General features: G+C 38.1%; 1 protein-coding gene and 1 pseudogene across 2 annotated transcripts in view; one reads left to right on the top strand and one right to left on the bottom strand.

Moving 5' to 3' along the window:
* Nucleotides 1–26587, bottom strand: part of UVRAG (UV radiation resistance associated) — a 330830-nt gene that overhangs the window by 213435 nt on the left and 90808 nt on the right. For both annotated transcript variants that reach the window (XM_025357265.1, XM_025357266.1), the window contains exon 6: nucleotides 16675–16760. In XM_025357265.1, the coding sequence (XP_025213050.1) occupies nucleotides 16675–16760 (86 nt within the window). The remainder of the gene's footprint in view (nucleotides 1–16674; nucleotides 16761–26587) is intronic.
* Nucleotides 17086–17526, top strand: LOC112607247 (annotated as a pseudogene).

The following is a 26587-nucleotide window of genomic DNA, read 5'->3' as shown; positions in this document are numbered from 1 at the left end:
GTGAGCCACCGTGCCCGGCCCAGCTTTCAATTCTTAACCCTCACATTACTCAACCAATCAGCAACCTTTTTTTTTTCTGAGGCAGGGTCTCACTATGCTGCCTAGGCTGGTCTCAAACTCCCAGGCTCAAGCGATCCTCCCGCTTCAGCCTCCCAAAGTGCTGGGGTTACAGGAGTGAGCCACCATGCCCCAGCCATCAATATTTGATTCAATTAATCACTCTCTTAGAAATATTTATTTTGACCTCGGGGACACTTCTTTGTCCTAGATTTTCCCCAACCTCATTAGCTGTCCTTCTCTGTTCTATCATCCTCTTCTTAAATGCTGGAATGCCTCGAGTGAAATCTGGAAGGTAGAAGGGATAGAGGCCATTCTCCCTGCGGCAGTGACAAGCTCTCTCCAGAGTGAGGTTTTGCAGTAGACAGTTTCCTTATTTAGGTGTCTGGTAAGTGTGGGATGGCTATTCACCAGCAGCAGTTTTCTGATTGCTGGATCACTGTTGTGGTGGGCTGACCCCAAAGCCCAGTCTATTCTCCACACCAGAGGCATTTTTTTTTTCTTTTTAGGGATGGGGTCTCAGCTTTATTGGCCAGACTAAGAGTGTAGTGGCACGATGAGACCTCACTACAGCCTCAAATTCCTGGGCTCAAGGGATCCTCCAGCCTCATCCTCCCAAGCAGCTGGGACTACAGGCACGTGCCACCATACCTGGGCTAATCAGAGGCATTTTTAAAAAAACTAGAAATCAGATCACATCACTCCCTTGCTCAAAGCCCTCCAACAACTTCTTATCATGTTTGGAAAAAAAATAAAACTCTACACAATCTGGCCTTGCCAACTTTGCTCACTATGCCCAAACTAGACTGCCTACCTAGCTATTCTTGCAACAAGCCAAACTCATTCTTACCTGCTATCTCTTCTCTCTGGAATGTTCTTTCTCCAAATGCCCATCCAACCTTGTTGTCTAATTTTTTCAAGTCTTTGTTCAAATATTTTCTTCTCGGTGAGGTCTTCCCTGATCATCTATCATCCTCAGTATCTACCAACCTCTATTCTCCTCCTCCTACTTTATTTTCCTTTATAGCACTTACCACTAGCAACAAATTTATAACTAATCAATTTACTTACTTCTGAATTTCCTATTAAAATGTACGCTCCATAAAGATAGGAATTTTTCTTTTTCAGGATATAACAAGAGCCTAGAACATAACAAACACTCAATAAAAGTAGCTATCATTGTATTCTACTCTCAGGAATAACAACAACCTATATACTTTTTCTCTTCCAAATTACACCCCTGGCCAGGTGCGGTGGCTCACACCTGTAATTCCAGGACTTTGCGAGGCCGAGGCAGATGGATCAGCAGGTCAGAAGTTAAGAGAGCAGCCTGGCCAACACAGCGAAACCCCAGCTTTACTAAAAATACAAAAATTAGACGGGTGTGGTGGCACACGCCTGCAGCCTCAGCTACTAGGGAGGCTGAGGCAGGAGAATTGCCTGAACCTGGGAGGCAGAGGTTTCAGTGAGTCGAGATTGTGCCACTGCACTCCAGCCTGGGCGACAGAGCGAGACTTCATCTCAAAAAAACAAAAAATGCCTTCGCCATAATGCAACCTTAGGCAACTCAATTCCCCTTTCTGGATCTCATGAGTAAAACAGTGATAACAATGACTAGCAGCAATCCATACGCTTGCTTTAAGGATTAAATGAAATAAAGCATGTAAAAAACTTACCTGGCAGATAGTACATATCCAATAAATGTATCTTTTACTCTTATTACCCTAAAATTGTTTGCCAAATTAACTACATAACTGTTTAAAGACAGCAACTATATCCCCAAAGTCCTCCCTTTTCCAGGATATTTATATCCTCTAAATATCCTCTATTCCCAACTAGTCTTTACATGACTGCTTTAAAATCATTCACCTTCCTGGCCATCTCCCCTGGCTCTTTCCCATCAAAGTAAACTGGGACTCAAATTAAACACAATATTCCAAATATGATCTAATGAACACAAAGTCCAGGAAGACTATTACTTCTCTTGATCTGGACAATATATTTTAATTAATGTAATATAAGATCATCTTAGCTCCTTTTTTAATGCTGCTGAGTCAATTTCTTGGCTTACACTGCATTTTTCATAAGTTTAAATCTCCAGATGTTCTCCCCATAAACTGTTTAAAGTCAGTTTTCCTCCCATGTTCAAATGTAACTCTGTCATTAGAATAAAAGAATCTCGGGGACAGAAAAATCAGTGCTACTGTGGAAAGGTCATTTTCCTCTATGACATTAGTTTATTTCTTGCAGAGTCTGAATTTAAGGAATAGAAGCCTAAGAACAGTCCAGGATGCCAACTAAGAATCATTGGGTCCAATCACTTCACACTTAACATATTGGGGGAAAAGAAGTAAAAAGACCTATGTGGCCATAGAGTCAGAGACACTCCTCAATAGTAAACCATTAAGACCTGCTCCATGGGGAGGCACGTGGTGAGGAGTATATTAAGCACACTCCGGAGGGCTCCAGGAAAGCCTATTAGGAAACTCTCCATTGTGTGGGTGCCACAAGACTGTAAGAAATTTCTGACTCATTTTATGTTGGTGCATCATCAAAAAAAATTTTTACTGGGAAGACTAAGGGTGCTATAAGTTAGTCTCAACAAGAGAAAAGAATGTCAAGGAGAATTCCTCCACACAAGATGGAGAAGTATAATGGAAAGGCCTTTACTACTAACCTGACTTGGACTCTGCATGACTTACTAGCTGAACACCTGGGAGCCACACTACTCAACTTCTGCAAGCTTCAGTCTGCTTACCAGTGAAATGGAACTGTAACAGCAGTGTGGCTATTGTGAACACAATAAAAAGATGTATGCTAATTTTTAGCATTTAACTGAAATGCTATTTCACTTAATAGCATTAATGTATTTAAGTGAAAAATTTTAATACTCAAATCTTATTTTCCTTCTCCACCCCCTGTTTAGGCCCTTTGTAGAAAAGGAAGGGATTCTGACTTATTCTTAGAACACAACATATTTAGAAATTATTAATTTCTCAACGAATGAAAGACCCTTTGCTTGCTGTATCTGTTAATCTGTCCTACTAGAATATAAATCCCTAAGGTAATAATCTGGCTTCTCATTTTAACAGAGTATTTCCAGTCATAAAGAATCTACTGTAGGAATAAGGTTATTACAAAGTCCACTCTCAACAGATAACCATGCTGAGTCTCAGATTCTCTTCCAAGGTGAACCATCCACTTTTAGAACAAAAGTTACACTAAGGGCCAGTTGATATCCAGATAAACTTAATGTATTAATTCTCCTAAAATCGTCAATAAGTTTTCTTAATGAAACGGCATGTAAAAATCAAGTTATGGGTGGGGTAGGTGTTTAATGGTAACTGGTTATTTTTATTGGCGGAGACATCAGGGTGAAATCACTAAACCTTGGAATGCTGCCTTGGAACATGCCTGGCACCAGTGGGAATGTAGAAGTTACAAGGCAGCTATGAGAGATGTGACAGTGAAGCCTTAATTCGCAATGACATCTTAAACAAAGCAGTCTTAGTATAGTAACCCTGTGAATTCAAGCCAAAATTAAAGGACAGAGGCAGAGACAGAGAACATCTCTTGGGCAGAAGACTACATATACTTAACTGCCCTCAAAGAACGCTTTACTTCTCTATGCTGATTTTATTCTTCCTATTTTATTCTTCATTCACCTTTTCAACATTTGAAAACTGACTTTTGCTCTAAGCCAAGAGTTCTGAACACTGTTTTGGGGAGGGCTCATTTAACTTACCCCATTACATTTCCATTCTGTATTGAACATTCAGTAAACTATAGAAAATGAACTTAGTAACATGAATTGCCTATAAGAGGTCCTAGTTAAAGACTATGAGATCTATCAGTAAGTCCTGACTACTGGTTTACTCATTTAGTAAACTGCAGTTAATTTAAAAACAATGCTTTCAACATGAGTTTTTCATTAGCATGCACTGTATTCAAACTGAAATATTAAGTTATTTTATATATAAAATATACTATAACTGTGGCAAAATATATCCAAGGTTAGTACTAATCATCTTTGGAAAGGTAATTAAAAATCTACCATTTAAAAAATTCCTCAAAAAATCTACCTGGTTCAGTTATTATCCAACAGGATATTTCACCCATGTCTTCATTCATTCATTTAACAAATATTTGCTGAGCATTCACTCTGAGCCAGCTTGGTGCTATACGCTAGGAACAACATTGTAAACTAGAGATACAAATTCCCTAAACGTATATAGTCCATATTCTCCATTCTCATTCTGAGAAACACTTTTAAGGCAAAAGTATCTGAAATATTTTCTTTTAGTTTTCATGAAAAAAGTTATTACAATTTCAACATCAGAAAGCATCCTGTCCAAGAAGAGTTCATAATGTAACAACATTTCTAACACATTAGAGTAGTTTCTGGTCTTAATTAGAAAATCTGCTGTAAATTTTATTGAAATGATTAAAAGAATTATAAAATAAAACTTGTGCATTATTTCAGCAATAATGTTGGAAATCTAAAGGAAATAGATGGCTTCCTACCAAAAAACAAATTGCCAAAAATAAACCAAGGAGAAGCAGGAAAAAATGAACAGGGCAATGAGCACTAAAGGGATTGAAAGAAGATTTACCCTTATAAAATGCACCTGAACTGGATGATTTACTAGCTAAGTCCTAACAAACCTTCAAAGAACTAAAAATTTTTTAAATGATTTAATCTGTTTCAGATGGTAATGATGATAATGATAGCTGACACATACAATTCAGGCACTGTACTAAATAGTTCACATTAATACCTTTAATCTTCCCAACAATCCAGAGACAGATGCTATTATCATCATTTTACAGATTAGGGCATAGCATAAGATAGAAAGCTTCACAATTCAATTTTAACATCTTGGGAGAGACAGTAATTTACACCCTCCCCCCCTTAACAACAACACAACAACTGCTAAAAACTAATCTTGCTTATAAGTAATGATCAAAAGAATAACCTGTAACTAGTCAGTAATACAACACTGGGAAATCCACATACCTTATTACAATGATAAAGGAAGAAAAAATATAATATTAATAAATGTGGAAAGGCATTTCAAAAAATTCAGCAACAATTCCTAACAAAAGCATTAAGTGAATAAAAAGAATTATTTAAAGTATTTTCCTTTTTGAGACGGAGGTTGCAGTGAGTCGAGATCGAGCCATTGCACTCCAGCACGGGCAACAAGAGCAAAACTCCATCTCGAAAAAAAAGAAAAACATATATATATGTAAAATATATATATACACACACACAGACGTATATATATGTGTATATATATTTTTTATATATTGGTTTTTTTATGTGTGTGTATATACACACATGTATGTATATACATATATATATATATATATTCGTTTTTCTTTTTTTTTTCTTTCAGATGCAGTCTCACTCTTGTCGCCCTGACTGGGGTGCAGTGGCGCGATCTCAGCTCACCACAACCTCCGCCGCCTGGGTTCAAGTGATTCTCCTGCCTCAGGAATTACAGGCACCTGCCACCACGCCCAGCTAATTTTTGTATTTTTAGTAGAGACGGGGTTTCGCCATGTTGGCCAAGCTGGTCTTGAACTCCTGACCTCGGGTGATCCACCTACCTAGGCCTTCCAAAGTGCTGGGATTATAGGCATGAGCCACCGCGCCCGGCCAATATTTTTCAAAATTAACAGAAAATACTCTCAACAGCAAACTACTAAACTTTTTCAATTAGAACAAGGAACTGGGATGGTAACAATGTCCATGACTTTTCAACATTATTTTGAAAGTTCTAGAAGGTTTAGCAAATGCAGTAAGACTAGAAAATCTGTATAAACATTAGAGAAGAAAAGCCTATCCTTTTACTGATGATAATGTGTATGCCAAAAAAGGAGAACTTTCCTTTAAAAAAAAAAATTGCAATAAAAACAATTAGATATATTACTAAATATAAATAAGATTTTCCTAGAATTATAGCTTTTCCTTATAATAGCAATAAGCACACAAGAATGGAATGGAACACCTATTTTATACAAAATACTGTAAAAACTATAACATACTTAAGAACAAATGTAACAGAAAGGCAAATGACCATATAAAGAGAACTACAATCTTGTTGAAGAAATAAAATAAAATATAAACAAATGAAAAGACACCATGTTCTTGGATGGGAATACTAATATAAAATGACAGCTTTCCCAAAATAATTGTAAAACTTCAACTGATATAAAAATTTTGATTAAAATTCCAATAAGACCGGTCTTTTAAAGTTGGATAAAATAAGTTAAAGTTCACATAAAAGAATAAAGTTCTGAGAATAGCCAAAAATAGTATCAAAAAGAGTAGCAAGAGGACGTGCCTTACTTGATATTAGACCACACCAAAAAAATCCCCTGTAGTTAAATCAATCTGAAAGTTACAAAACACACAAAAAGATAAGATAAACAAAAAAAGAGTGAATCCAGAAATAGATCCCAATATATATGCACTTTTAATATATTACAAAAGCATTATTTAAATTCAGTGAGAAAAGAAAGCTGCTGGCACACTGAACTCATCTGTGAAGAAATCATTTCTACCTTACAAGATATGGACTATCTATACTAGATATCAGTGTGCAGATGGTTGGATTAAAAGAAAAAAAAGAATAAATTGCAATTTGTACTAAATATTTAATTTAAAAAGTAAAATAATATAGATCTGAAAGTCAGCAGAAAGTATCTATAGAAGCAAGGTATAGGAGAGTCATCTTCAACTCAAGAGTGCCCAGAAAATATAAAACAAAAAACAGAATTACACAATACAACAAATATGAACTTTTTGTATAAGGTATCATAAGTCAAGACGTAATTATCAGATTTGGGAAAAAATGCCAAGTACTCTTAGAAACTTACGAGAAAAATGCAAGCAACTCAATTTTAAAAAATTAGATAAAGTAAATGAATAGGCAAATTCACAGAATAATACCATAAATAGCTAATAAGTTTAAGAAAACATGTTACATTTCACCTGTAGCTCAAATGAAGTACTTGCACCGGGCTGACAAAAATTGAAGTAATACTGAGGTGTCATTTACACTCATCAAATTAGTAAAAATCATAAAAATTGATGATGGCCATTGCCAGCACAGAATTGGAGTAAGGAGTAATGCCATTTATTTTGTGCCCTTTGGGAAAACAACCTGATTATCTCTGACAATTGAAACAATACTTTGACTCAGAAATCCCACTGCTGGGAATGTAATCCATGGAAACAAAATCATCATAAAAACAAGGTTATAGATGTATATAAATATTTCCTTCAGTAATGTGCATACTGTCAAAACAAACAAGCATTAAAAACCAGAGCCAGAGTAAATATTATACGAAATGCCTATCAGTACGGTAGTGGCTGAATAAATATGATATAGCCTCACCATGGACTATTATTAAGCCATTAAAAAAGTGAATTAGAGGAATGTATGCATAGAATATTGAACAAGAAACCCAAGTATATGTATCAACTCCAATTTTATAAAACAATTTTAATTTTATAAATTAATTCAAACCATATACACAAACCATAAATATATAGAAAACATATATACATGTATCTATAAATCATATCTATGACATACATAGAGAGAGTATGGGAAAAAACACAGATGGATACACATCAGATTGTTAACATGGGTGAAGGGTGACTAGGGGTCATGTGGACATGTGTTCTGTGTTTGGGTGGTTTTCTGGCAGCGCAATGGGGGAGAAGGGCTTAAAGAAGATAAGCCAAAAAGTACAAGGAAAGGGGAAGGAGAAGACTTCATCCTATAATTACTCCCATATTTTGCTTAAATCCTACTTTTGTAAAACTGTGTGTGTATATGTGTGTCTTCATATGTATGTATATATACATACATATATTTGTATTATATGTAGAGACAGATGAATAAAGATGAATAAAATGTGCTGCTACACATAAATACAAAGTTTGCTCCACCAAAACTTACATTAAATACCAAAATTAGCCGGGCGCGGTGGCTCACACCTGTAATCCCAGCACTTTGGGAGGCCAATGCAGGCAGATCACAAGGTCAGGAGATTGAGACCATCCTGGCTAACATGGTGAAACCCCATCTCTACTAAAAATACAAAAAAGTAGCCAGGCATGGTGGCACATGCCTGTAGTCCCAGCTACTTGGGAGGCTGAGGCAGGAGAATCATTTGAACTGGAGAGGCAGAGGTTGCAGCGAGCCGAAATCGCGCCATTGCACTCCAGGCTGGGCAACAGAGCGAGACTTCGTCTCCAAAAAAAAAAAGAACACCAAAATCATTTTATTTTTCATTTTGATTGAAAACCTTCCTAAATCTTCTATGTGCTTGCTTTCTTATGAAGGCTCTCATAATTACAGTTTTCTATTTTACTGATGATTTAACACCAATATGGCATAGTGGAAAACAGCAAGTGCACTGGAGCCTGGCAGACCTTTCTTCAGACCTGCTTCCACACTTAACCAGCCTGTGGCCCAGGCAAATCTTCTCACCATTCAAAGCCTGCTTCCTCATCTGTTAAATGGAGACGGCATTATTAAAAACTAAGACAGTGCACTCATAATTCTCGTGAGTAACCTGAGTTATAAAATGCAATATAGAGATGTGCTTGGGCCAAGCACACGCACAGGAGTTGGCTAGCTATGTTTTTTTCTTTAGTCGGCCCCTCCTTACAATTGAACTGTTTCTCCCCCTCTCTCTTTTTACAAGAAGTAGTGAGACAGGGCTGTTTAAGAATCCAAACACAGTGACTACAAAGGTAGGGCAGTAGCTAATATGATTTATCACTCAGCTATATTCCAGAATCAGAGTATACCACAAACAGAGCAAACTATCAGCTTTCGCTTCTTGCTGTCAGTGTGTCTATTTTAACGGTAATCCTCTTAATTCCTCCCCTAACTTACTTAAAATAAGCATACAGAAACCGGGTAAGAGCCTAGTCTCTACTATGAAAAGAAAGTACACGAGTTTTAGTACATAAACTCTGTAAAGTCTGCTTACAGTTGGGTTCTTAGCTGTATTCTGTCTAACTGCAATTACCACTTAGAGTCCATTAGGCAGGGAGGAAAAAAAAAACTCTTCCCGGAGCCTAACAGTTGGTTATCATATCCATAATTTAAAGATAATAAACAAAGTTATACCTTATAATTCTTTTTTTTTTTGCATACCATTTATTTATTTATTTTTCTTTTATTATTATTATTATTATTATTATACTTTAAGTTCTAGGGTACATGTGGATAACGTGCAGGTTTGTTACATATGTATACTTGTGCCATGTTGGCGTGCTGCACCCATCAACTTGTCAGCACCCATCAACTCGTCATTTACATCAGGTATAACTCCCAATGCAGTCCCTCCCCCGTCCCCATGATAGGCCCGGGGGTGTGATGTTCCCCTTCCCGAGTCCAAGTGATCTCATTGTTCAGTTCCCACCTATGAGTGAGAACATGCGGTGTTTGGTTCTCTGTTCTTGCGATAGTTTGCTGAGAATGATGGTTTCCAGCTGCATCCATGTCCCTACAAAGGACACAAACTCATCCTTTTTTATGACTGCATAGTAGTCCATGGTGTATATGTGCCACATTTTCTTAATCCAGTCTGTCACTGATGGACATTTGGGTTGATTCCAAGTCTTTGCTATTGTGAATAGTGCCACAATAAACATACGTGTGCATGTGTCTTTATAGCAGCATGATTTATAATCCTTACCCAGTAATGGGATGGCTGGGTCATATGGTACTTCTAGTTCTAGATCCTTGAGGAATCGCCATACTGTTTTCCATAATGGTTGAACTAGTTTACAATCCCACCAACAGTGTAAAAGTGTTCCTATTTCTCCACATCCTCTCCAGCACCTGTTGTTTCCTGACTTTTTAATGATCGCCATTCTAACTGGTGTGAGATGGTATCTCATTGTGGTTTGGATTTGCATTTCTCTGATGGCCAGTGATGATGAGTATTTTTTCATGTGTCTGTTGGCTACTGTATGAATGTCTTCTTTTGAGAACTGTCTGTTCATATCCTTTGCCCACTTTTTGATGGGGTTGTTTGTTTTTTTCTTGTAAATTTGTTTGAGTTCTTTGTAGGTTCTGGATATTAGCCCTTTGTCTGATGAGTAGATTGCAAAAATTTTCTCCCATTCTGTAGGTTGCCTGTTCACTCTCATGGTAGTTTCTTTTGCTGTGCAGAAGCTCTTTAATTTAATTAGATCCCATTTGTCAATTTTGGCTTTTGTTGCCGTTGCTTTTGGTGTTTTAGACATGAAGTCCTTGCCCATGCCTATACCTTATACTTCTCATCCCATCTCTAAACACTATGCTATTGATAATTTATTGGTTGTGAGCATTTTCCTGTTAAAATTGGAATTTTATAGTTGAAAGTACTTTCTAGCAAAGTGGGAGAAGCAGAATTTGCTTCCAGAGAGCCACAAAAAGGTCTTCCCAGAACACTCATAGAAAGAGTTGGATTAAAAGTCACGAAATCCTGAAAATCTCACCAGATATTGTGTGGAGAGCAGGGGCTGAAAGAAAGAAGCAGCTGAAGGCTCACAGACCTGATTGCATTTTCAACACCTTTTAAATATTAGCCTAGAAATGTTTTACAACTCTCATTTTACCAGATGGAAACCATTAGAAAAAACAAAACTTTAGTCCTCTAGTAACCCGAACAATAGTTCAATTTGATCAACAGAAATGGCATTTATTATCTGCTTAACATATATATGATACACACTGCCATAGGGCTAATACAAAGACTAATAAAACAAGGATTCTTGCCTAAAGGCAATCTCAGTTTGGGGGTGTTGATAGGAGTGGAGGGAAAAATCAGACAATGAAGAACTAATTATAACACAGTAAGCACTCCATAAATGATAGTTATTGATTATACAAGTAGGGAGTGGGAGGACTTTGAAATAAAGACCATGGTCCCTAAGGGCATGTATTGCAAAATGTCCCTTGAATACCACATTAAGAAGTGTGAACCTTATCCTGTATATAATCTATCAAAGCTTTCTAAGCCCAGCGAGTAAGAAAATTCTTCTTTCTTTCTTTCTTTCTTTCTTTCTTTCTTTCTTTCTTTCTCTCTCTCTCTCTCTCTCTCTCCCCCTCTCCTCTCTCTCTCTCTCTCTCTCTTTCTTTCTTTCTTTCTTTCTTTCTTTCTTTCTTTTTGAGACTGAGTCTGGCTCTGTCGCCCAGGCTGGAGTGCAGTGGCGCGATCTCGGCTCACTGAAAGCTCCACCTCCTGAGTTCACGCCATTCTCCTGCCTCAGCCTCCCAAGGAGCTGGGACTACAGGTGCCCACCACCACGCTCAGCTATTTTTTTTTTTTCGTATTTTTAGTAGAGACGGGGTTTCATTGTGTTAGCCAGGATGGTCTCGATCTCCTGACCTCGTGATCCATCTGTCTTGGCCTCCCAAAGTGCTGGGATTACAGGCATGGAACCACCATGCCCGGCCCATGTATCTTCTAAAAGATCACTCTAGCAGCAGTGTAAAAGATTGTAAGGATTTAAGATACACTAGTTTACATGATAGCCTCTGGAGCTAGACTGCCTGGGTTTGAATACAGGTTCTAACACTAGTTTGTGTGACCTTGGTGAAGTTACTTAACTACTTTGTGCCTTAATTTCTTCATCTAGGAGATCAGGAAACAGTCTAGTAAAATACAGATTAAAAACAAAGAAGGATCAACAGATGAGACATCTCACCAAAGAATCAATATGGTTTATCATCAACAATATCTATCACTAAGGGAAGAAAAATTAGCGAAACCAAAAATGACTAAGATTACTAGCTTGGGAGACTAGGATGATGATAATACCACGAGACAAACCAGGGAAAAGAAAAGGAAGAGGAGTATTAAACTGATGAGTGTGGCTCCAGACAACTTCGAGGTTGAGGTTCCTCAAGGACAAAAAAGTACAAATATCCTTGGTTGCTGGAAAATGCAGACTGGAAATCCAAAAGAGAGGTAGAGCTAGAGATACAGACTGAAGAGGTATTAACATGTAGATGTGTTAGTTGTAGCTTTAGTAACACAAGAGAGTACCTAGGGAAAAAGAGTAATACAGAAGAGCCCTAGTAAGCTCACAAGCCAAAGGAACTCCAACAATTAACCAAGAAGTGTTGGTAAGGTAGACGGAGAGGAGAAATACAGCCAGAAGAAATAACCCTTTCCTTCAAGAAGATTTCAATGTCATTAAGGAGAAAAGACATACACATGTTAAATATATTTTATTATGACTGTTTAGAATTAATAAAAGCAACTTTGAAAGTAAAACCACCTTTGTAAAAATTACGAGTGACAGAAATCAATGAACATGGAGTAGCTGACTCCATCTTGCTTCTAGCCTCACAAACTGTCTTTGTACATTCCTGGGCATAGGCCAAGCTAACTATGGGAGGAATTAATTTATAGTTTAACTTTAAAATAAAGATGAAAACAGTCCCTTCCCGAAAGTAACCTCCTCCTTATGACTCAGGGACTGAAACCACCTTTGTAAAATTATGGTTCAGGAGTCATGTACCCAGAGGTCACAAGGTTTGTAGCCTTCCCAATTGCTCCCATAGATAACATCACTATCATAAAACCTAAGACTGGTGCTTGAGGTATTTTTCAGACTCTGAATTCTGATGGACCAGCTGGTGTCAAATAGGTAGCCCATATCAAGAAACTGGCTCAATTGGTCTTATGACCCCCACACAGGAACTAACGTGGCACAAGAAGACAGCTTAGACCCCCTATGATTTTAGCCCCAACCCAACTAATCAGGATTCCCCATTTCCTAGACCCCTGCCTACCAAACTATCCTTGAAACACTGTAGCCTGTGAATTCTGAGGAAGCAGATCTGAGAATTATCTCCCATCCTTCCACTTGGCTGGTCCTGTGATAATCAAACTCTTTCTTTGCTGTAAAACCTGTTCTCAATGCATTGACTTTTCTGGGCAGTGAGCAAAAAGAATCCATCATGCAGTTATAAAAGCAGATATGGAAAACACCAGAATGGTAGGGAGAGAAAGGGAAATTACGCTGAAAGGTGGAAAAGCTAGTGGTAACAAGGAAAAGGAATACTGGCTTAAAGGAGAAAGCCAATTCCAAGACAGGGTAAGTAAAGAGGAAGAAGAAAACTAACATTTATTGAATGTCTACTATATGCCAGTAACTGTCCTAAGATCTTTCAAATATTTTACCTTATTTAATTCTAACAATATTCCTAATAGAAGAGACAAATATTAGCCCCATTTTACAAAAGCAGACTAAGGTATACAAAAAGCTGATGCAAAGTCTTGCATCCAGTCTACCTACATATGGCAGTTTTAGGACTGGAATTTAGGTGAAGGACCAAAGCCCTTTATTTTTCCACCATACTTCCACTTATTAAACTGGCAAAAGCAGGATATTTCTAAAGGAGAAGGGGAAAAAAACAATAAAAACTATACTAGAAAAAAAAACCAGAATTACTACTTTTCTTACTATAACAGAGTTACCTCTTTGAAAAAGTATAAAAGAAAAAACAACCAAAAAATGAGTTTTTTTAACAGTAAAAATAATCTCTCAGTCAGAGAACAGGTAAGATTAGACAGGAATCATTGCTTCCAGGCTCATCCCTCAGGTCTATTCCACACTGACACCATGGTTAGAATTCTAAATTGCAAGCCTGACTATGTCATTTACTCCTCCTCTCTTTACAATCTTTCAGTAATTCCCTATCAATAGGATTTTTTAAAAAAACAGAAACAAAAGGAGAAAGCTACCTAGTAAGCCTATTAGAAAGCTATCTACTAAGCCTGTATTCTTTAACCTAGAAGGAATCATAGTAAGATTTTTTTAGTTAACTCAAAAAATGAATGCTTATTTATCATTTACAACGTTGCTTTATACTCCATTTTAGTCCCCCACTTTTCTCACCCCAAAATTGTAAAATAAATAAAATTTCAAATGCCAGTTAAGGAATAACATTGACACCTTGTGGTGAACACCCTAAAATATCAAATATAACAATGAGTAAACTGGCTCCTAATTAAATATCTACTTTTACCTGAAAACAAACCCTTAATCCAGAGATTTCCAAGAGTTAAGAAGGAATAGTTTAATTACTATCCCACATTAAATGTAAATTTGGAAAGAAATGCTAATCTTTGGCAACACTGAAATTAGCCTAAATTCTTAACCATAGGTCAAAGTATCTGATTAAGGTCTCAGGTCATTGTTTTCCTATAAAACAGTATAACCCATCCATCTGAAGGAGCTTTTTTTTTTTTTTTTTTTTTTTCCCCTCTGCGATGGAGTCTTACTCTGTCACCCAGGCTGGAGTGCAGTGGCACAATCTTGGCTCACTGCAACCTCTGCCTCCCAGGTTCAGGCTAATCTCCTGCCTCAGCCTCCCGAGCAGCTGGGACTACAGGCATGTGTCACCATGCCTGGTTGATTTTTGTATTTTTAGTAGAGATGAGGTTTCACCATGTCGACCAGGCTGGTCTCAAACTCCTGACCTCAGGCAATACACCCGCCTTGGCCTCTCAAAGTGCTGGGATTACAGGCACTGGGTTCAGTAAATTTGGTTGATAATAGACACTTGACCTGGTTTAGGAAAAGTATGTCTGTGTTATTAGCTAGGCATGAATTGTACAATAGGCATGAGGAGACCACTGTTAATAAGGCAGCTCAAATTACTGACACATCTGAAGAGTCTGAAAAATACCCCAGATATAAACTCCCCAAGAGCCAAATCATTGCAAGATCAATGTTCAATAACTGAGAAACTACTAAATTAGCCTGATGACTTTGTATTTATGTAGGGCATTGCGTTTTCCAAAGAATGCCCGCAGTCATTATGCCATGTGTACCTTGTAACCACCAGTTTAAGAAGGTGAGACTATTAAAAGGATCTTAAAAAACATGCCTGTCAGAAACCCTTCAAAGCATCCTCCAGTCTGGCTCTTACTTGCTGTGTGCCCTCAGATAGATAAAACATTTAATGCCTCTTGGCCTCAGCTTCTGCAATCAAGACAAGGGCTATCTATCATCCCTGATGTGTGAAAGACTTCTAAGAGAATAAGATAAAAAATGTGAAAATGCTTGTAAATTACACAAATTTGTAACATCACTGCTTCCACTTTTTAGAAGCATCAGAGGTTAAATGAATTAGGATAAATCAAAGATAAAGGCAGGGTAGGATTAATCAAAACATCCTCCATGATACCACACTGCTTCACAAGATCCAACAGTCTTTCTTCAGTTCCTGCTCTCCTACATTATCACAGTGTTCGCTACTCCTGGAAACTATTCTCTTTCAGCATCTATGATACTACAGTATCCTAAATCCTCTTCTTCCCGACTTAGTATTTTTCTTTTAATTCTACTGTTTTCTCCAACAAGGTCACACAATCTCACATTTAGAACATATCTTTAAATAATTGTACCTACACCTCATTTTACTAAGGAAAACTGATACCAAGAAATATTAGTGGCATACTCACATTTCAAACAATTTCTAGACTTTCTTCTTTTCAATACTTAAAACTTCGTGTGTCTCAAACTGAAGAGGCATTAAAATACGTTTATGTTTTGACACCTCCCACTATCTCCACCCTCTAATTTCTAAACCCTGTGTGTTCTGCTACATATCCTAAGCAGTAAAGGCGTAGGCATCTCTCAAGCAAGAACCAAAACTCAGAAAATGTATATGGCTACTTTAGTCAAAACCATGTTTCTTAAGATTAATGGACACAGTCCATGTGACCAAATTCTATATTATCATGTGTAATAAGATTCAAGTTTCACAAAGGAAAGGCCAATTTTGTAATGTTTCTAAAATAACCATTTCTCCGAGCATCCTTCTGGATTATTCCTCAAGTACATATATAGAGGATGTCTAATGTTCTGAAATGTATTACGTGTCATGTAAACATTAGAAAATCCTGTCAAAATCAAATTTCAATGAACAATCTGTCTGAGTAGGGTGAACACAGGTTGAGTGTCACTGTTAACTTTATTTGGAATTGCATTTATTTTGGTGGCTTGCTCCCCGGAAAAATATCCTTGATGATCTATCACATTTAAAATTAAAGCTAAATTTTAAAATCTTTCAAAATTAAGCCCAGACATTATGAAAATATAGAGCTGAGGCCTTTAAGCCTCTGAGTATTAGGTACATGCAAAGCTTTTTTGGCTTGCCAAACACAATTCTTTTAAGACAAAGAACAGGTCAAAACTCAAAGCCACGTTTGGGGCTGCTGAAGGGCTTTCCGAGTGATGCTGCAGTTGTTAGGACTTTGATAAGTCTAACATCTGCAACTTTGATTGTTGTTCTGTAGGGTACAGAAGACCAGGAAATAGCTTATGTCTGTTTTAAGATCACTGGCTTCCAAATATTCTCTCCCACTGGCCAGAGAAAGGAAATAGCTTTCCAAAGACTGTGTAAACTAGATAAACTTAAATCACTGTAGCTACAAAATTTATGACAGTTGCACTAAAAAAAGGTAAACTTGAATAATAGCCTCTAAAGCTCCCATTAATTTTCTCACATTGAAATGTCACAAACTCAAAATGAGAAAGATACTTTAGAATTCAGGGCAATCTAAGAAGTTTCTTACCGTAGCAAAGAGAAGACATCGTAAGAATTGCGAACACAGTTCTGATCCACCTGCAGAAGAATAGTCTTCTGAGCATTTGAATAACCCTGAAAGACATTAATCAACAAATTAATCAAAACCAAACAAAATAAAATATATGCACAAATTAATCATGTTTGTCTTTTTAAAAATATGACACATTAACAACTGAGTAAATCTAAAATTGTAGAGATTCCAAAAAGTAAAGTATACCTGCCATGTAACACAAGTCTAATCTTTCAGGGCGAGGGAATGTAAAATAAGTTTTGGTGGGGGGAATCTGACAAGAGCGGAGAAGGAGCGCGCCCAGCCCAGCCCCGAGCCCTGCGGCCTTCCCTCCCATCACAGTGCAGACCCAGCAGTTGCCGCCCCAGCCATGGAGCAAGACAATAGCCCCCAGACCCCGAGGGGGAAGAGCAGATGTGGAGGTGTCACCCAACGCTGCCACCCTTGTGCTGACCAGTCATCCCCAGAGAGAGATGAACACGGATCCTCGACCCACTTTGTTAATGTCTCCACAGCGACAGAAGATGACAAGGATCACACCCACAATGAGAGAGCTCCAGATGAAGGCTGATGACTGAACATCACTTGGGGCAACAGCAGCAGGGAGAGGCGCCTGAGAAAGCTGCTGAGAACACAGGGACCCAGGAGACCTGCCCACCTGGGATCACAGACACAGAAGAGGAGTCAAGGCTGGGCACCTTTGGGCCAGCACAAGAGCCTGAAGAATCTATCCCCACAACTCAGGAGAGAGGCAGTAAAAAATGCAGCACAAAGGAACCCTCAACCCATGTACCACCACTGGATTCCCATGAAGCCAGCTCGGTTTGAGAGAAGGAGGTATCCTGGAATCACAGCTGCAGTTTGGGAATGCATGAACACTGGGTTTGTTTCTTATTTCTTCACTTTTGGGGAAAATCTCTTGTTTTTAAAAAGTGATAAATTTGGTGTTAGGTCAAAAAAATAAAATACATTTCTTCTCACAGTTTCCCACGGAAACAATGTTTCACATTACAAATTGTGGTGAACCTCCCAAGGAAGCTCCAGAAGTCGTTTTAACATATTATGTGACTCAAAAAGAGAATTAACAATAACATTTCAACTATGCCTAGCCATCATATGTAACGTTTTTTATGGGGAAAAGGGCATTCCAAGTTCCAATTAGGAACACCAGAAACAAGTATTTCCACTCTGGGGTACAAAGGAGCAAGGATACTTTCTAAAAAGAACAAAGGACAATTCCATAAGAAGAACAGAATAGGTATCTCTGTCATTTAAGAAAGGCAGAGGAGGAGACTGATTTGAGTAAAGATAAAACACCGGTCTCCTGCACAGCTGGCTCTACATAAATTACTCTCTCCCTATTGCAATTCCCCTGTCTTGATAAATCGGCTCTATCCAGGCAGCAGGCAAGGTGAATCAATTGGCTGGTCACACCACTGCACTCCAGCCTGTGTGACAGAGGAAGACCCTGTCAAAAAAAAAAAAAAAAAAAGAAAGATAAAAAGGAATAGTCATTTAAAAAAAAAAAAAGGGTCAGGGAGCGGTGGGAGAGTACACAGTAATATAGAAAAAAAGACTATAGACCCACTAGGAGTCCAATTCAAGCCTTCAATACAACAGCTCTATAATCTTAAGCAAGGCACCAGAGTGCTCTTAGTTTAACCTTGGTTTCTTCATCTGTAATATGGAGATGATAATAGTAACTGCCTCACAAACTATGGGAATTAAAAGTTAATATCCGTAAAATGAAAGGTATGTAATAAGCACCATATACATATTTGCTATAATGCTAGTAGAAGCATTAAAAGTTATGTCATTACAGACATTAAAAGGATATTGGAAGAATATTATTAACAACTTTATGCTTATAACTATGAGAACTTAGATTAATTAGACAAGTTCCTTGAAAAGAAACACAAAGTGCCCAGACACACTATAAAACATCTAAATAGCCCCATATCTACTGTTTTAGTGAATAAGCAATTGAAAATCTTCCCACACACACAAAAATCCATGTCCAAACGGTCTCACTGATGAATTTCATCAAACATTTGAGAGAGAGAGAGAGAGAGAGAGAGAGAGAGAGAGAGACAGGAAGGAAGGAAGGAAGGAAGGAGGGAAGGAAGGAAGGAAGGAGGCAGGCAGGGAGGGAGGGAGGGAGGATCCACTTTACACAAACTCCTTCAGAAAGTGGAGAAGGGAACAATTTCCAACTTATAAAACTAGCATTACTGATGCCAAAACTAGACAGAGACAATACACACACACACACAGGAAATTATACACCAATATCCCTCATGAACAGAAACACAAAATCCTTAGCGAAATATCAGCAAATTGAACCAGCAATACATTATAAAGATTTAAAAAGACACATTATTAACTGGATGTAGCCTAAGAATGTCTAGTTGATCTACCATTTAAAAAACAATCAACTAGGCAAATACATGAAACAATCATAAATCTATCTTGATGGACACACCATTATAAAGATGCAATCTGTGAAAACAATGACACAAAGGCAGGGGAATAGAGAAGCAAAGCTTTTTACAGTATTAAAACTAAGTTGGTATTAATTCAAACTAGAGAAGCTTATTTTTTAAAAAGATCAACACTGACAAACCTTTTTTTTTTTTTTTTGAAACAAGGTCTGATTCTGTTATCCAGACTGGAGAGTAGTGGCGCAATCACAGTTCACTGCAGCCTCAACCTCCTGGGCTGAAGCCATCCTCCTGCCTCAGCCACCAGAGTAGCCAGAATTACAGGCATGCACCACCATGCCCAGCTAATTTTGGTATTTTTTTTTTTTTTTGTAGAGATGGCGCTTCTCCATGTTGCCCAGACTGACCTTGAACTCCCGGGTTCATGAGATCCTCCCACCTCAGCCCCCCAATTAGCTGGGACTACAGGCATATACCACCACGCCCAGCTAATTTTTATCTTTTATAGAGAAGGGGGTCTTACTATGTTGCCTTACTAACGGCTGGTCTTTAACTTCTGGACTCAAGCTATCCTCCTACCTTGGCCTCCCAAAGTACTGGGATTACAGGCATGAGCCACTGCACCTGGCACGTTGACAAATCTTAAGGTAAACTAACCAAAGGGAAAGGAAAGAAGACTCAAATCACTAAAATCAAGAAAGAAGTGGGAATGTTATTACCAACCTTACAGAAATAAGAAAGCTTATAAAAGAATACAGTGAACAATTAATTGTATTCCAGCAAATCAGATAACCTAGACAAAATGATATACAAACTACCAAAAATGACTCAAGAAGAAACAGGAAATCTGAACAGACCTATAACAGATAAAGAGGTAGACAGAATTTGTAATCACAAAACTCCCACCAAAAAAAAAAAAAAAAAAAAAGGCCGGGCACAGTGGTTCATGCCTGTAATCCCAGCACTTTGGGAGGCTGAGGTGGGCAGATCATGAGGTCAGGAGATCGAGACCATCCTGGCTAACACGGTGAGATCCCGTCTCTACTAAAAATACAAAAATTAGCCGGGCGTGGTGGTGGGCGCCTGTAGTCCCAGCTACTCAGGAGGCTGAGGCAGGAGAATGGCGTGAACCCAAGAGGTGGAGCCTGCAGTGAGCCGAGATTGCACTACTGCACTCCAGCCTGGAAGACAGAGCAAGACCCTGTCTCAAAAAAATAAAAAACAAAATAAGCCCAGAACCAGATTATTTGACCGGTGAATTATACCAATTATTTAACACGAATCCTTCTCAAAGTCTTCAAAAACCATAAAAGCAAGGAAACACTTCTTAAGTTATTCTATGAGACCAATACTATCCTGATACCAATGCCAGACAAAAATGTCATGAGAAAACTATAGACCAATATCCTTTGTGAATACAGATATAAAAATCTTCAACAAAATACTAGTAAAAGTGATCTAGTGGCATATTAAAAGAATTATAACCCACAACCTGGCAACTATTTCTGGGTATATACTCCCCAAAAGTGAAAGCAAGAATGGGAAGCGCCATTTGTATATCCATATTCATAGCAGCATGATTTACAACAGCCAAGGGGTGGAAGCAACCCAAGTGTCCACAGACAGGTGATGGGTAAACAAAACATGGTATATTCACACAATGAAATATTACTCACCATTAAAAAGGAAGGAAATTCTGACACATGTGAAAACACTGATGAAGCTGGAGGACATTATATTAAGTGAAATAAGCCAATCAAAGGGAAAATATCCATTCATTCATGAGGTACCTAGAGTAGTCAAAATCATAGAAACAGAAAGTTGAAGGGTAACCAGCAGGGACCAGGGAGAGGGGAGAATGAGGAATTATTGTTTAATGGAGAGTTTCAGTTTTGCAAGGTGAAAAGTTTTGCAAGATGAAATACATGGATGGTGGCAATAGTTGCATAACAGTGTGAATGTACCTAATGCCACTAAACTGTACACTTAGAATGGTTAAGATAGTAAATTTTGTGTATTTGTAATTTAACACAAATAAATTTTTTTTAAAGATTAAACACCATGAACAGCTGAAATTCATACAGGGTATGCAAGGGAGTTTCGATACATGAAAATCAATCAGGCTGGGCCCCTGTAATACCAGCACTTTGGGAGGCACAGGCAGGAGGATCACTAGAGCCCAGGAGTTAGAGACCAGCCTGGGAAACATAGCGAGACACCATTTCTACAAAAAAAATTTTTTTAAACAAAGAAATTGGCTTGGCATGGTGATGCATGCCTGTAGTCCCAGCTACTCAGGAGGCTGAGGTGGGAGGATCACTTGAGCCCAGGAGTTTGAGGGTACAGTGAGCCATGATTGCGCCACTGCATTCCAGCCTAAGTGACACAGCAAGACTCTGTCAAAAAGAGAAAGAAAAGAAAGAAGGAAGGAAGGATCAGTGTAATACACCACAACACACATAGTCATCTCAGTTGATGCAGAAAATGCATTTGACAAAATTCAGCACCTTTCCATGATTTAAAAAAAAAAAAAAAAAAAATCAACAAACTAGGAATAGAAAGGAATTTCCCAGACCTGATAAAGGGCATCTACAAAAAACCCACAGCTAACATCATACTCAATAGTGAAAGACTCAAAGTCTTCCCCTAATATCAAAAACAAGAAAGACAAGGTGATTGCTCTCGCCGCTTCTACTCAACATTTGTACTCTAAGTTCTAGCCAGAACCATTAGGCAAGAAAAATATATAAAGTGTATTCCAAACTAGACCAAAATAAATAAAATGGCATCCCATGTTCATGGATTTAAAGACTTAATATTATCCACATAGCAACAATACCCAAAGCAATCTAGACATTCAATGCCATCTCTATCAAAATTCCAGCAGCCTTGTTTACAGAAATGGAAAAGCCAATTCTCAAATTCATATGTAATTGCAAGGGGTCAATAGCCAAAATTATATTGAAGAGAACAAAGTTAGAAGATTCGCACATCCCAATTTCAACTTAATACCAAGCAACAATAGTCAAATCAGGATAGCACTGGCATGAGGACAGATATATAAATCAACAAAATAGAACTGAGAATCCAGAAATAAATCGATGCATCTATGATCAACTGATTTTCAACAAAGGTTCATAGACTACTCAATGGGGAAATAAGTCTTTTCATCAAACGGTGCTTAAAAAAAACTGGATAGTCACATGTAAAAGAATGAAGTTGGATCTGTTCTTAATACCGTATTTTTAAATTACCTCAAAATGAATCAAAGACTTCACTGTAAAACCATAAGCTGGTCAGGCACAGTGGCTCACGCCTGTAATCCCAGCACTTTGAGAGGCTGAGGTGGGCAGATCACTTGAGGTCAGGAGTTCGAGACCAGCCTAGCTACTAACATGGTAAAACCCCGTCTCTACTAAAAATAGAAAAATTAGCCGGGGCGTGATGGCACGCGCCTGTAATCCCAGCTACTCGGGAGGTTGGAGGCAAGAGAATAACTTGAACTCAGGAGGCAGAGGTTGAAGTGAGCTGAGATCACGCCCCTGTAATCCAGTCTGGGTGACAGAGTGAGACCCTATCTCCAAAAACAACAACAACAAAACACCATAAAGCTAAAAAAAAAAAACTATACAACTATTAGAAGAAAACACAGGGGTAAATCCATATAACCTTGGATTTACCAATCTATTCTTACATATGATATAAAAAGCATTAGTACAAAAAAAATCAGTAAATCATACTTCATTAAAATTAAAAACTTTTGTGCATCAAAGGACACTATCAAGTAAGTAGAAAACAACCCAACGGAATGGGAGAAAATATTTACAAATTGTATATCTGATAGAGGTCTAATATCCAGATGATATAAAGAACTCATACATTCAACAACAAAAAGACAATTCAATTTTAAAATGGGCAAAGAACTGCAAGAGACATTCTCCAAATAAAGATACACAAATGCATAACAAACAGAAGATAAGCGTTCGTGAGGATGTGGAGAAATGAGAACCCTCACATACTGCTGTTAAGAATGTATTGGTCAGCCACTGTAAAAAAAAGTTCAGCAGTTCCTCAAAAAGGTAATCATAGAATTATAATATGACCCAGCAACTTCACTCCTAGGTACATACCCAAAAGAACTGAGAACAGACACTCAAACAAACAGTTGTACACGAATGTTCATAGCAGCACTATTCACAACAGTCAAAAATATAGAAACAATACAAATGTCTATCAACAGATGAATAAACAAAATGTGTGTGTGTATGTGACTGCGTGTGTGTACACATGCAATAGAATATTACTCAGCCCGGCTGGGCGCGGTGGCTCAAGCCTGTAATCCCAGCACTTTGGGAGGCCGAGACGGGTGGATCACGAGGTCAGGAGATCGAGACCATCCTGGCTAACACGGTGAAACCCCGTCTCTACTAAAACATACAAAAAACTAGCTGGGCAATGTGGCGGGCGCCTGTAGTCCCAGCTACTCGAGAGGCTGAGGCAGGAGAATGGCGTGAACCCGGGAGGCGGAGCTTGCAGTGAGCTGAGATCCGGCCACTGCACTCCAGCCTGGGTGACAGAGTGAGACTCCGTCTCAAAAAAAAAAAAGAATATTACTCAGCCCTAAAAAGGAACGAAGTCCATTCCTTCCTACATGTAGATGCAACACCAAAACATTACACTAAGTGGAAAAAAAGCCAGAACAAAAGGTCACATACCATATAATTCAATTTGTATGAAATACCCAAAATAGGTAAATCCATAGAGATGGAAAGCAAACTGGTGTTTGCCAGAGGTTTAGAGGACAGCAAAATAGAAAGTGAGCACTTCATAGGTACAGAGTTTTATTTGGGGATTATGAAAATGTTTTGCAACTTGACAGAGATGGTGGTACACAACATTGTGAATGTACCCAGAGCCACTGAATTGCAAACTTCAAAACAGTTAATTCATGTTACATTAACTTCACCTCAATTTTAAAAAATGGATGCTAAGAAATAATCTATACATTTTAAGGGCAGATGAGGAAAATGAGGACAGAGGAGACAGTCTTATAAATCAGCAACAAAATCCAAATAATAGAAGACTTGAGAAGTAGATTTAAGATTCTCAGGAGAAATGATTAATGATGTTCTACTTAGCTTTTCTTATTTTATGGAAAAAGCTGCCAAATATTTTTTCTGACTATAAAAAATGTATCCACACCCACTGACATACAACTAAAAGCCACGCTTTATAACAGGGAAAGAACATTCAACTGGAAGCTGGGATCCTGGGTTTTAATCTACTCTGCCTATCGCATAAGTGAGGAAAATAATTTAACTCTCCTAGGCCTCAGTTTCCTTAATTATAAAATGAGATGCAACTACTACTAATAAAAACAGTAATAAAAAAACAGCAATATAAAAAGTAACGTTTACATGCATTTACAATGTGGCAGGCAGTATTGTATTTTACATGTCAAGGTTAGCTAACTGTTAAAGTGTTAAATGTTAACACATTTAATATTCACAAACCCCTGTGAAATAGGTGCTATTATTATCCCCACTTTAAAGGTGTGGAAACTGAGACACAAAGAGGATTAAAAAGAAGAGCCATGCAGTCTGGCTCCACAGCCCATGTTCTTAAGAACCAGGCTATACTCAATGATCTCTAAGACCTTTTCCAATTCTAAAAATTCTGAGTCCATATACATTTAAGGCAATTTAAGGACATTATTAAGCCCTCCTGTTTCAGCCATCACTTAGCAATTAACATTCTTGAAATATGCTAAGAGCCTTGTTCTGAATGACATCTAACTTCACCAGATGTTCGATCCCGACAGACTTCTGATGAAGGATTATAATGGAAAGAAACGGCTCATTTGTATCTGGTTATCTGTGTGAGATACTGCCAAGTGCCAAAGAGCCCAGAAGAGATTTACATGTCACTCAAAATTCTTCTGAAGTCAGGCCTAACAGTTCTTCTTCAAGGAACGGAATAGGAACCAGTCTGGGTGAGTGCCTATTAAACTGCTCAGGGAAATAGATAATTTAACATACCCAACGAGCAGGAGTAATTCCAGGCAAGTCAGGTTATTTCTAGATGAGTGGTCAGCAAACATTTTCCATAAAGGGCCACATAGTAAATGTTTTAGGCTTTGCAGGCCACATATCATTTCTGTCACATATTCTTATTTTTTCTTTAAAATTATTTTAAAAAGTAAAATCAGTCTTAGTTGCAAGCTATACAAAAATATGTGGTGGACCATGGTTTGCTTACTGCTCTACTAGCTCATTGGATGAGTCACGTTTTAAAACATGTTACTACATATTTTGAGAGTTTTTAGCTGCAACAACACAAGACTGTCCTTAACTTCATTAAAACTACAAAATGTATACATAAATAACCCTGTTAGTAGGATAACTGATTAGGAAGCAAATAGCATTACACATATACTTATTCCTTTCGGTGTTTCCTGAACACCGAGTACATAGATGGTGTTAGGCCATTATTACTACTGTCCTCGTAAGAGTACACAACCCAGTGAACGTTCCAAGTGAATAATGCAAGAGTGCCGTAAGAAAGGCTTTTTAAAAAGCTACAGGAGTTCTGCTGCGGTAAAGATTCCATCTAGTAGAACAGGAACATCAAAGACTGCAGGGGTGGCAGCATTTGGGATGGATTAAGTAGTACTGAAAAGCTGAACGGCAGTGAAGGAAAGTCCCACACAGACTGAACACCTTTAGCCAAAGTACGACAGCAGGAAAACACAAGCTGCATTCAGAGAAAATTAAATAGTAGTCCAATTTGTTTAGCTTCAGTGACGTGGAAATTATTTGGATCCCTGGAGAGGGAAGTAGTGGGAGATACAGCTGAATAAGTAAGGAGGGCCAGAACACAGCAAGCCTTGAATACCATGCTAAAATGTAAAGACAACCTATGGGCAGTAAGAACTCATGGAAGGTTTCTAACAGCTTAGGGTTTATAATCAGAGCTACATTTAAGGAAAGTTACTCTGGTATTGACAAACCTGATAAATTGGAGAAAGAAGACTGTCCAACTATCCGATAGGAGGCTACTATAAAAATCCATACATACAAAACATAAAGAGGGTTCCAAATCCACCAATGGCAATGGTAATAAAAACCAACAGAAACGGAAAAAGAGGAGGAGGAGGAAGGTGGGGAGGAGGAGGAAGGAAGATGGGGGAGAGAAGGAAGGTGGGGAGGAGGAAGAGAAGGAAGAAGAGAGATAAAAGCAGAGATAGAACCCAAAGTACTATACAACTGACTGAATTTGGGCTGATGGAGAGAAAGCAATCAGACCAGAGAGTTGGACACATCTAGCAGACAATAAGAATTTACTCCCTACAATCTTTAAGCAAAGGAATAAAAAACGAAAGCGTCCTTTAGCAAGATTAATCAGGCAGCAGTAAGACAGAGTGGATACAAAGAGACTAGAGTCTATAG

The sequence above is a fragment of the Theropithecus gelada genome, chromosome 14 (genome assembly GCF_003255815.1).
Source record: "Theropithecus gelada isolate Dixy chromosome 14, Tgel_1.0, whole genome shotgun sequence".
NCBI lineage: Eukaryota > Metazoa > Chordata > Mammalia > Primates > Cercopithecidae > Theropithecus > Theropithecus gelada.
Note: the sequence above shows the minus strand (reverse complement) of the source record. Positions and strands in the feature narration are given on the sequence as shown.